General features: G+C 40.4%; 1 protein-coding gene across 1 annotated transcript in view; it reads right to left on the bottom strand.

Annotated features, from left to right (window-relative positions):
- HYDIN (HYDIN axonemal central pair apparatus protein) overlaps positions 1–12,510 on the bottom strand; it is a 414,007-nt gene that overhangs the window by 180,288 nt on the left and 221,209 nt on the right. Inside the window, 1 exon segment of the mRNA XM_074285934.1 lies at positions 6,948–7,186. Within this exon segment, the coding sequence (XP_074142035.1) occupies positions 6,948–7,186 (239 nt within the window).

Here is a 12,510-nt window from a genome sequence, read left to right as displayed (position 1 = left end):
TATCACCTGGCGAGTCATCCACACTTGGTGGCTCTGCAAGAGAAAGTAAGGCTGGTGGCTTTTCACAGCTCTCCCTGACTTCAGTCCACTTCCCCGTGCCATGCTCCTCTTCAAGCATGAGGGACACACGGCAAGAGCAAGCCTCGCAGATTAAATGCTGGGCTTCCCCTGACTGTGCTCACTGAGCCGGGGCATGGGCAGACTGCAGGCTCCTCCCTCGTCCCTACACCGTGCTTGGCTGCAAATACAGACACACACATTTCCCCTTTTTCAATGGGCTTAAAACCATATGGATAGTGAGCAAAAATATTTCTTTTTGTTAAAAAGAATTCTCCTTTTGGACCTGTATGTGCCAAAATGTTTGTGGCAGCTCTTTTTGTTGTAGCTAGAAACTGGAAGTTGAATGGATGTCCATCAGTTGGAGAATGGTTGGGTAAATTGTGGTATATGAAGGTTATGGAATATTATTGCTCTGTAAGAAATGACCAGCAGGAGGAATACAGAGAGGCTTGGAGAGACTTAAATCAACTGATGCTGAGTGAAATGAGCAGAACCAGAAGATCACTGTATACTTCAACAACAATACTGTATGAGGATGTATTCTGATGGAAGTGGAAATCTTCAACATAAAGAAGATCCAACTCACTTCCAGTTGATCAATGATGGACAGAAATAACTATACCCAGAGAAGGAACACTGGGAAGCGAATGTAAATTGTCAGCACTACTGTCTATCTACCCAGGTTACTTATACCTTCGGAAGCTAATAATTAATGTGCAACAAGAAAATGGGATTTACACGCATATATTGTATCTAGGTTATACTGTAACACATGTAAAATGTATGGGATTGCCTGTCATCGGGGGAGGGAGTAGAGGGAGGGAGGGAATAATTTGGAAAAATGAATACAAGGGGTAATAATATAAAAAAATTACTCATGCATAGATACTGTGACAAAAATTATAAATAAAACCCTAAAGCATTAAAAAAAAGAATTCTCCTTTTAATAAATTTGGTGTTCACTCAAAACTTTCAGGACGATCACACTAACTCACGCCACCTTGGAAAGCAGTGTGAGGTAATAAAGAACTTTTTGGAATTGTAGTTGGGTGACTAGAGATCAAATTTCAAATTCTGATGCTTACTAGGTGTATGACAATAGGCAACTCATTGAGTTCCTCTGAGTCTCAGTTTCCCCATATATAAAACACATGTACCACTGTATACAAATAATTGAGCTCCTCTGAGCCTCAGTTTCCCCATATGTAAAACACATGTTCTGCGGTACACAACTTGAGTTATGTGAGGAAAGTGCTTTGTAAATCTCAATATATTATTGAATGATAAGCTTGTATTTACATGGTGTGGTATTCAAAGGTCATCAGAAGACCTACATTCGAATCTTGCTTCACTGCAACAAGGATAGAGGAGCTTGGAAGTGGAGGGGGTTTGGAGAGGGGGACGATTTTAGTTTGGGACAAGCTGAGTATAAGATGTCTGCAGAATACTGTCCGGCTCCAGATAGCCAACGGGCAGTTGGAGAGATGAGTCAGGAGGTCAGCAGACAAGCTGTGACCAGAGGAATAGACTTGACATCTTGGTGAAAGCATCAAGAAAGATGGCTGGCAGGGAAAAGAGAAGTTAATCCAAGACAGAGCCTTGGTGAAAATCCAGCAGAGGGGACTGAAGAGGCCAGTCAGGGAGGAGAACTAAAAGAAATCAGTGTTGCAAAAACCCAGAGGATTGAGGAGAAGAGGCTGGCTGAGCGTATCAGAGCTGTGGAGAAGTCAGGAAGGATGGGAATCGAGAAAGAGCCATTGGATTTGGTGTTTGAGAAGTCATTGGCAACTGCGGAGAGAACAGTATCAGTGAAATGGGGAGGCCAGAGGCCAGACTGCCAAGAATTAAGAAAAGAACAAAGGAAAGGAAGTGGAGCTTACCCTTGAAAAGGAGGAGAGAGGAGGACAATGGCTACAAGGGATGGAGAACCAAATGAGGTTTTTGGAGGACGTGGGCATTCGTCATGGGCATGTCTGTGGGCAGTGGGGAAACCTCCAATGCACAGGAAGCCTGGTGGGCCAGGGAGAGCAATCTGCTGGAGAAGGGAGGAGGGCACATGATCCTGGTGCTTGTAGAGTTTGCCTTGGTCTGGAGAAGGACCATATTTTTATGTGAGATGAGGAGGGAAGGAGGCAGCATGTGTAAGAACAAAGATGATCGGCTGTAATGTTCTTCTCTAAAATATAATGTTCTCTGGGAGCAGGTTTCTTGGGGGCTTCTGGAGGCAGCCTTCCTTTCAGTTCCGTGTAATCATCCTGAATGCGGCCGGAAGTTAAAGTCCAGATCCTTTATTATCTCTTTCCAAGTCTTGTCTCCTTCCTTGGGCCCAGTTAGCTTTCTTAGCGACCTGTCTCTCTCCTTGGTTCCGAGAGCTTTTGTCACTAGTCCTTTGCCTCTGCCAGCTTCAGCCTCTCGTCCTCCCAATGTCTCCATCCCGTACAAAGGTAGAAGTTGGAATGAATCTGACTCCGCCTCCCAGAGTGGGCTTGTAGGTCTGGCCCTAAGAGCTTCTTACATATATGCCCCACACTGAGTATACACCAATCATTATATCAGGAGGAAACCATTATTTGTTGTAGGATTAAATCACTGTCTCCTCAATTCCACTCAGTACCTTGTTTCAAGTCCTGGCCCATAACATCTCCTTGTAGGCTCAGATCAATCATACTGAACCATGCTAAACTGGAGAATTATTGTCTTTATTGTCTCTATCCATTCCACTGACTTAGTATCTTGTAAGAATCCTAACAGAATGTGTAATCCCAAACTGAGGTCTGGCAGGGTGACATCAGTGTTAGGAGAAGGAAGCAAAGGGCTTAATCTTCTTAGCTTTCAACCCCCACACAGCCTGGCGGCAACCTATCCCTCCAGTCTCATTAGATGTTATTTCTCCTCATGTACTTGGTCATCCAGCTAAACTGCTCCCCATTTACATCTTCTCTCTCTGGGTATTAGTTGTGGCAAGCCCCCATGCTTGGAATGCACTCTCTCCTTAGCTCCACCTCCCAGAGTCCCTTTCTTCCTTTAAAATACAGCAGGAAAGAGGTGCAATGAGGGAGCACCGGCCCTGAAGTCGGGAGGACCTGAGTTCAAATGTGACCTGAGATGTTTAGCAGTCATGGGCACCTACCTCCAAGTGCCTGGCCATAAATAAAATGCCACCCAAGATCTGTCTTATTTCCCCCAAGTGCTACTGCCTGTTCTCCCACGCTACCTGGTACTTACCTACTCTGAAAAGCCCAACTCCTCTGGAAGTTTTCCTAATCTCCCTTAGTTCTAATGCATTACTTGTGTTGATCATTTACAATTTGTCCTGATATCGCTTGGATATATTTGTTTCTGTGTTGTCTCCCCTGCTAGACTGTCAGCTTCTTGAGGGCAGGAACCATCTTGTGTCTTTCTTTGTATCCCTAGCACTTGACATGGTGCCTACCCATGGTAAATGCATACTAAATGCTTATTGACAAAAATATATATTTTCAACTTTATATTTACATTTATTTTTATATTATATGTTTAGATTTAGATTTGTTCTCTATATAAGTGTACATATGTAAAAGTATATTATGTAAATATAAATTATACATCTATAGGTGTATATAGATGTATATATACACACATACAAATATATGCACATAATTTACACTTATCTTTCACATTAAAATATAAACTTTTTAGATAAAAATTTTCTCATTTTTTGGTATTTGTATCTCTAGCATCTGGTACAGGACCTGGTTTATAGTAGGAGCTTAACAAATGCCTGTGTGTGTGTGTGTAAGGTGGTTGGGACTTGCTCAAGCTGGTAAGTGTCCAGTATCTAAAGTCAAATTTGAACTCAGTCTTTCTGATTGCAGGACTGGTGCTTTATCCACTGCACCATCTAGAGCAGGGCTTCTCAAACTACGGCCCGGGCCAGATGCGGCCACTGAGGACATTTATGCGGCTGCCGAGTTACGGCAAATGGGCTGAGGGCGGAGACAGAGTGTGAGGTTCTGTTTTTACTCTAGTCCGGCCCTCCCACAGTCTGAGGGATAGTAAACTGGCCCCTGTTCAAAAAGTTTGAGGACCACTGATCTAGCTGCTGCAATCAATACTTTTTTGATTGATTGAGAGTAAATTAAATAGCTGTCCCATGCCTGATTTCTGTTATACCCTGAGTACCTTTATACTCTCCTTTAAGTGATTTTCTTCAGCCTTCTGATAAATGGGTATAAAGGACCAAAAAGGAGGAGAAAAAGAACCTGAAGCCCCCCATTAGGGGTCGGATCAAAACCAGCCATTGTATTCTGCATGGGTCTCTTGGCTCAGTGATGGAAAAAACTAATATGGGGGGGGGAAGTACTGGTTAGATATAATCCAAAAAAGTGTTTTCAATTAGATTTCTACAGGAGCCTTTTATCTTCATAATTATATTTTGCTTAGCCTACCATTAGCATTAATTTTTATTCCCTAAATACAAAGGAAAGTAGTTTGTGTAGAAAGGTGATGTCAGTGCGGGTATCCAAATTTGCCGCAGGAAATCCACATGTGGGTAACTGAGATGCAGAGAAACTCCCCAAAGCTTAGCATTTCTGAGCTGAGAGACATTACTGATTCCCTAATATCAGTCACCTTGTGCTAGACTGAAACAAACATGTGATTTGATTCAAGGGTCTGGGTTCAAATCTCTCCTCTGCTACTTTTACCTGTGTGATTCTGGTGGAGTTTTCTTATCCCTAAACTAGTTATATGTGTAGCCTATGTGTAAATTTGCTAGTGGGTTGAGTCGGTGGAAAACATGTGTGAAATACCCTAGCATATTTGAGAAGTGATGAGTATGGATGAAGGATTTATTTGGTATTTTGTTTGTTAGTGAGTTAAGTTCAATGGCAATTAGGATTTCTAATACAGTTATGATTAGGGTGGAGAGTTTGTGAAAGTGGGTATGGTTAGATGTTTGTACTGCCTGTCTTAGCAGTTTATTGGGGGGAAATGTTTTGAAAACCTAGATGTGCCATAAACATTATGAATATTTTTTCTTATGAGTAATTACAAATATTGACCAAACTGAAATTACATAGAGCAATATTAGGACTCAAAAAGAGATAAGGAGATCCAAGCAGGATCAGGAGAAGCCTTTACATAATTATAACAAAATATAAAGAAAAATAACACTGAAAGCCATAATTCCAGAGGACTGATTAAAAACTATGCTGCCCATATCTGAACAGATAGGGGATGGCTCAAAGCACAGCACGGGCCACTGATAGTTGGCTATAATCAATGTGGGAATTTGCTTTGCTTGACTTTGCATATTTATTACAAGGGTTTACCCCTTTTTTTCCAGTTGGGGGTAAGGTGGGAAGTAAAGTTCAGAATAGAGCTGAAGAAGACCAGAAGGAATTCCAGATAAGCAGGACAACTTTGAAAATTATGTTGTATAATTGTACCTTGTAATAAAGTTAATTTATTATATACCTACAAAGACAAGCAAGCTGTACATATCAGAGATTTACAATGTTGTGCATGATTCCCTCCTCTTCTATAATGTTTATGGAAACACTAATTTTATTTGGTGTTTGCTAAGTTCAGATATTTTTGTGAAGGAAACACATAAGAAAAACAAGTGTGAGAGAGATGGGGGTGAGAGAGACAGAGAAAGAGACAGGAGACAGAGACAGGGACAGAGGCACAGAGAGGAGAGGGAGAGGAGAGGGAGAGGAAGAGAGAAGGAGGGAAAGGGGGAAGGAGAGAGATGGGGGTGAGAGACAAGGAGACAAACATACAGAGAACGAGACAAGAAGAGAGAGAGACAAAGATGGAGACAGAGAAAAAGGGACACACAGAGAAAAAGTTAGAAATATGGAAAGAAATAGAGAGAGACAAAGAGACAGAAGAAGGGAGAGGGGAATAAAAGAGGGAGAAAAGACAGAAAGACACAGAGAGAGACAGAGACAGGAAGAGATACAGAGAGAGAAGACAGAAAGAAATAGAACCAAAGACAGAGTCAGAGAAAAAGGTCAGAGAGAGAGAAAAAGAGAAATATGGAGACAGAGAGAGACAAAGAGGGAGGGAAAGAAGGGAGAGAGACAGAGAGAGAGAAAGGGAGGAAGGAAGGGGGAGACGTAGAGGAAGGAAGGGAAATGGGGGGATGAGAGGAGACACAGAAAAAGAGATAGGAAGAGATAAAGACAAAGATGGAGACAGAGAAAAAGGTACAGAGAGAGAAATATGGAAAGATGGAGAGATAGCATTAGAGATAAAGAAGGAGAAAGAGAGGAAGCAAGAGAGGGAAGAAGGGAGGGAGAAAAGAGAGGCAGAGGGAGACAGAGAGACAGACAGAGACACAGACACAGACAGAGACAGAGAGAGAGAGAAGGGAAGGAGAGAAAGATCCCTAGCATTGAGGAAGCTAACCCCAGTCAGTCTAGCTCAGGCCTTCGAAGCTGAGGTTCCAAAGAGCCCAGGGAAGCAGTCTATGCAGCAGATTCCCTGCACCCACAGGAAGCCCCACAGGGCCCTTCAGAAAGGGTATTCACCATCGATGGGCCGAGTTTCCAAGGATGCCTCCATTCCCCGCATTTGCCCGCTCTTCTCAGGGGTGGCAGTGCATTATGGGAGAGTGTACCCCAAACGATGAATAGAAAAGTTTGTTACCATTCCTACTACAGTGCCACCTCAGCAAATGCCTTTGAGCTAATTCCATACAAGGTCGGGTTTTTGGAGGTGTTGATCAGTTTTGAATGTTTTTCTCTTCTTCCTTTTTTTCTTTCTTTAAAAGAAAAAAAGATTGTGTTAAGAGGAATGGCTCTCTGGAGAGGGCGGGGAAGGAGGGAAATTTAGGTGACTGACAAACAGAAGGCATCCAATATGGTGTGAAACGGCCTCCAAGGCCGAAAGCCCCCTACCTGAAGTGGGCTCCCAAGTTGAGCTCTGGAGCGAAAGGCTTGTCGGAGACGATTGTGGTTCCCTTCCCCACAGCCTTGACAGGGATCTGGTAGCTGCTGCTGTTCTGAATGGACAGAACAATCATGTCTTTGAAGGGCAGCATGTCGTCCAGATTGGCCGTCACTGTCAGGAGAACTTCACTTTCCGGAGGAACGATGCCTTCTTCAGGTGAAATCTTCCACAGGGACTTTCTGTTCAACTGCAATACAAGATCAAAAAGTTCTCAGCCAAAGCATGCTTCTGCTTCCATCGGGTGCATGCCAGACTCTAGAAGCATCGGATAAAGGGAACAGCAAGGCTTGATCCCAGATTTTCTGACAAAAAGGGCAATCTTTGGAAATGAAAGCCCACTGTGGCTCTTAGCTTTGTCTCCCTCCTCCCACTTTTGCAAGGAGGGTGGAAGCAAATAATCATCGTAATGTTTAGATCAGTGGTCCTCAAACTTTTTAAACAGGGGCCAGTTCCCTGTCCCTCAGATCGTTGGAGGGCCGGACTATAGTAAAAACAAAAGCTCACACTCTGTCCCCGCCCTCAGCCCATTTGCCATAACTGGCGGTCACATAAACGTCCTCAGTGGCTGCATCTGAACCATGGCCATAGTTTGAGAACCCCTGGTTTAGATTATCTATAAATATGAATTTGAATTCATACTCTAATAAGAGAGGAACCAAACCAAATATATATATATACAGAGAGAGAGAGAGACAGAGAGAGAGAGAGAGAGAGAGAGAGAGAGAGAGAGAGAGAGAGAGAGAGAGATAGTGTCATGATAAATGAAACTAGATGATATAAGGAAGATGCAGCTAAATGGAAGGGGGAATAGTAATTATTAATTAGCATTTTTAGAGTGCTTTAAGTTTTGTAAAGTTTTCCACAAACATTATCTCATTCGATCCTCACAACAACCCTGAAAGGTAGATACTTTTATTATATCTCATTTCCATAGAGCAGGACTTAAACTTTTCCCCACTCGTGACCTCTTTCTGGGGGAAATGCTTATGTGACCCTGTGTATATAAGTATAAAAATAGATATACAAATCAAATATTTACTGAAAATAAATCATAAGGAAATTTATTTTAAAGCAATTCTTTGGTAAACATATAATTTGACCATTTTTTAAAAGATGAAAGCAAATTTGCATACTAATGAGATGGATGTTCTTGTTTATTTCTATATAAAGAATTAAATCTTGGCAGAATATTTGATACTGCAGGACGCAGAGAATTCAGAAAGCTTTTACTGTTGCCAAATTTTTTACGACCCCCCACTTTCAGCTACCCAACCTCAGATAGGGTCACAACCCACAGTTTTAAGTTTTGCCACAAAGGAGGAAATTGAGGCAATCAGTTTAAGTGTGCTAGGATCACACACCTAGGAAATATGTGAGTTTAGGTTGAATTCAGGTCTTTCTGACTTTAGGTCCAATGGTCGATCCAATGTACAACACAGCTGGCAAGTTCATTTTAGAAGGGCAAGTAGGGGAGATACTAACAACAGTATGAAGAGTGAAAATTATATTGTACCCCTTACCATTACAAGAGATGAAAATGTCTAGCTTAATAGTCAGGAAATAATTGGTTATCAGTATGGAATCATTTCTGAGTTAGCTACTTTCATGTACTCTATCAAAAGACTAGAGGCAAAAGGTGAAAACATTGACTTAGACCAGGGGTTCTTAAACTATGGCCTGTGGCTCAGATGCAGCCGCTGAGGACGTTAATGAGGCCGCTGAGTTATGGCAAATGGGCTGAGGGCGGAGACAGAGTGTGAGCTTTTGTTTTTACTATAGTCTGGCCCTCCCACAGTCTGAGGGACAGTGAACTGGCCCCTGTTTAAAAAGTTTGAGGATCACTGACTTAGACCATTATTATTTTCTATAGAAGGTTAACCCATTGAAAGCAATTGTCCACAGGAGGAAATCAAAAGAATCCATTTCCTTAGCTAAGGAACTCAAGTCCTCCCAGCTAAGGGAGAGAAACGACAATGGAGAACAGGGCCGTGTAAGAATCAAAACTCATCTGGAATCATCCTCAATACAGAAGATGCTGGTGGACGTATTGTAAACAGTGAAGTGTGTGTGGTGGAGTCTGCAAACAGCTTTGGCTTGAAATTTACCTAAAACAGGTTATTGCAAGAAACCTGAGAGGTGAAAAAAAAAAGAAAATAATGGACTGAAGAGTTCTTGACATTTTTGTATCTCCTGGACTCCTTTGTCAATATTGGGAGGACTATGGGCCCCTTAACTGAATACTGTTGTTAAATAATTGAGGGAAATACAAACTTTTAGTCAGAGTTTAGTGGGAAAAATACACAATCCTCTTCCCCCATCCAAGTTCACAGAATCCCTGAAATCTGTCCATAGATCAGTCCATGGAGTCCAAGACCTCTTCTTTTAAGGGGACTTAGTTTCCTCATTTGTGACTATGAAACTAGCACATTTGGTCTCATCTTAGTTTCCTTTTTATGCTACCAATGATAATTTTTTTCCTATAATAACATTTTATTTTTCCAAATACATGCAAAGATAGTTTTCAATATTCACCCTTGCAAAATCTCGTGTTCCAAATTTTGCTTCCTCCCCCCTAGAACAAGAAATCTGATATAGTTTAAATATGTGCAATTCTTCTAAACATATTTCCATGTTCATCATTTTATGCAAGAAAATCATATCAAGGGGCAGCTAGGTAGCGCAGTGGATAGAGCACCAGCCCTGAAGTCGAGAGGACCTGAGTTCAAATGTGACCTCAGACACTTTTCACTTCCTAGCTGTGTGACCCTGGGCAAGTCACTTAACCCCAATTGCCTCAACAAGAAAGAAAAAAAAAGAAAAATCTTATCAAAAGTGAAAAAACAAGCAAACAAACAACAACAAAACTCACCTTAGCTTCTGATGTACAATATGTAGATACTAAACTTGGGCTTGAGAAAAATTCAATCAGGAAAAGTAACTGGACCAAATACATATAGCAGAAATCTGGGCTGGAGGTGACAGAGTTTTTGAAAACATTTAAGGGATCGATCTTTAACATCTAAAAGATGGATTGGGGGAAAATTCACAGGTAGTATTTGCATCCCAAAAAGTGATCAAGGGGATCACTTTGGTAACTCCCACACAACACTTCCACTTTATCTCCATTAAATCTTCAAGTGAGAACAACCTAGACAGAGGTCAGGGGCAAAAACCTGACAATGGAATGGCTGACATTGGCATCTGATTTCCTACAGAAGACCATCACAGCATCATAGCATCTAACTGACTAAGCAATGTAGTGAATAAATAGGAGTTTCCATTTGATTTATTGTTTAAGCCTTGGTTCAATTGAAAACATGGTTTCCAAATCTCTCCTCCAAGATCTATAAGATACCTTGATGGATGAAACCGTGGAGACTGTTCAACAAAATTTTGTTAATATTAAGCAAGAAACCAAGAGGGACATGTAAGCTTGCCAAAGACATTTGATTTTGTCATGGGGCAAATAGCAGATAGAAGGTGGAAGGAACACTCTATGGTTGATCTCTGGATGCTTATGTTTGGATGGTTAAGTTGGGATCTCTTCCATGAAATCTGTGACCACTTCAAAGTGGTCAATCACAAGGCAAAAATGAAATGGATAAATCGTGAACATTGTTCAAGATAGATCATATATCTGATTGTCCACTGTGTTAGTCCATCGAGACATCTGTTAGATAGGCAACAGCAATTAAGAAGAAGCTGGGCCCAGAAATAACCATACAGAGAAAGGGTGATAAAGAGGAAACAATGGTTAGAAGCAAAATGGACTTTTGAGGAGGGAGGAATAAAAAGAGAGATAAAGGAAGAAACAGAAGATAATGGGATTAAGGGAAATACATAATAATAATAACTGTAAAAGTGAATGGTATGAGCTCATCCATAAAACCAAAGCAAATAGCAGAATGGGTTAAAAATTAGGATCCAACATTATATTATTTACAAGAGACCCACTTGAAGCAGAAAGACACAGACAACATTAAAATAAAGAGCTGAATTAGAATCTAACATGCTTCAACTGAGGATTAAAAAAGGCAGGAACAGCAATCATGATCTCAGACAAAGCAAAAGTAAAATAGACCTAATTAAAATAGATAATTAGAGAAACTACATATTGCTAAAAGGTACCATAGACAACAAAGTAATATCAAAAATTTTCCAGCAAGTTTCTCTGATAAAAACACCATTCTCAAATATATATATATAGAAGAGAGTCAAGTTTACAAAAATAAGAGCCATTCCCCAAATGATAAATACTCAAAGCATATGAACAGGCAGTTTTCAGAAGAAATCAAAGCTATCTATGATCATGTGAAAAAATATTCTAAATCACTATTGATTAGAGAAATGCAAATTAAAACAACTCTGAGGTAACATTTCACCCCTATCAGAAACGACACATGCTAGAGATGAGAGAAAAACAGGTACACCAATAAACTGTCGGTGGAGCTGTGAACTGGCCCAACCATTCTAGAAAACAATTTGAAACTATAGCCACAGGGCTATAAAACTGGGCCTACCCTTTCACCCAGTAATACTACTACGAAAAAGGAGATTTACGTACAAAAATGTTTATAGCAACTCTTTGTGGTGGCAAAGGCATACTTAATGAATGAAGGAAGGCTCAATGAACTGATGCAAAGTGAAATGTGGAAAACTGGGAGGTCATTGAGCATCGCAACAGCAATGTTGTAATGATAATCAACTGTGAAAGACCTGACTACTCTGAACAATACAATGATCCAAGACAATTCCAGAGAATCCATGATGGAAAAATGTTATCCATTTCCAGAGAGAGAACTGATGAACTCCGAGTGCAAAGTGAAGTATAATTTTCTCATTTTATTTTTCATGCTTTTTCTGAAATATGGCTAATATGGAAATATGTTTTTCCTGATTTCACATCTAATAAGTGATTCCATACTGCTTGCCTTCCCAGTGGATAGGGCAAAGGGTAGGAAGAAGGAAGAGAATTTGGAATTCGAAAGTTAAGAGGAAAAGAATGTTGAAAATAAGTAATTATTTAAGAAAATAATTAGGTATGTTATCAAACCGCTCAGCCAAGAAGCATTTAGTAGGCACTTACTATATGCCGGACATTGTGGTAAGCACTGGGCATACAAAGAAAGGCAAAAAAAAAAACTGCAATTACTAGGGAAGCAAGAAGCAAACAGATATTTGCAAACAAAATATATACAGGATAAAATGGAGAAAGGCAATAGACAGAAGGCAGGAGTATGCAAGAGAATCAGAAAAAGCTTCTTGTAGAAGGTGGAATTTTATCTGGGACGTTAAAGGAAGCAGAGAAACCAAGATGAGTTTGTTCCTGTGAGCAAAATGCAGGCAAGATTAATAAACACCTTGTAGTCTTAGAAAGAATCAATTAGAAAACTATCTTCAAATAAATAACATTTTTTTAAAAAAAGATTTAAGGTTCTATATGAAAAATACAGCTAAAATGAGTTTTTCTAAATGAGAATGTGTTTGCTTATTCATATTATTCATTCCATC

This window comes from Sminthopsis crassicaudata, chromosome 2, assembly GCF_048593235.1.
Source record: "Sminthopsis crassicaudata isolate SCR6 chromosome 2, ASM4859323v1, whole genome shotgun sequence".
Lineage (NCBI taxonomy): Eukaryota > Metazoa > Chordata > Mammalia > Dasyuromorphia > Dasyuridae > Sminthopsis > Sminthopsis crassicaudata.
The sequence above is the reverse complement of the archived record's forward strand: the minus strand, read 5'-3'. Positions and strand labels throughout refer to the sequence as shown.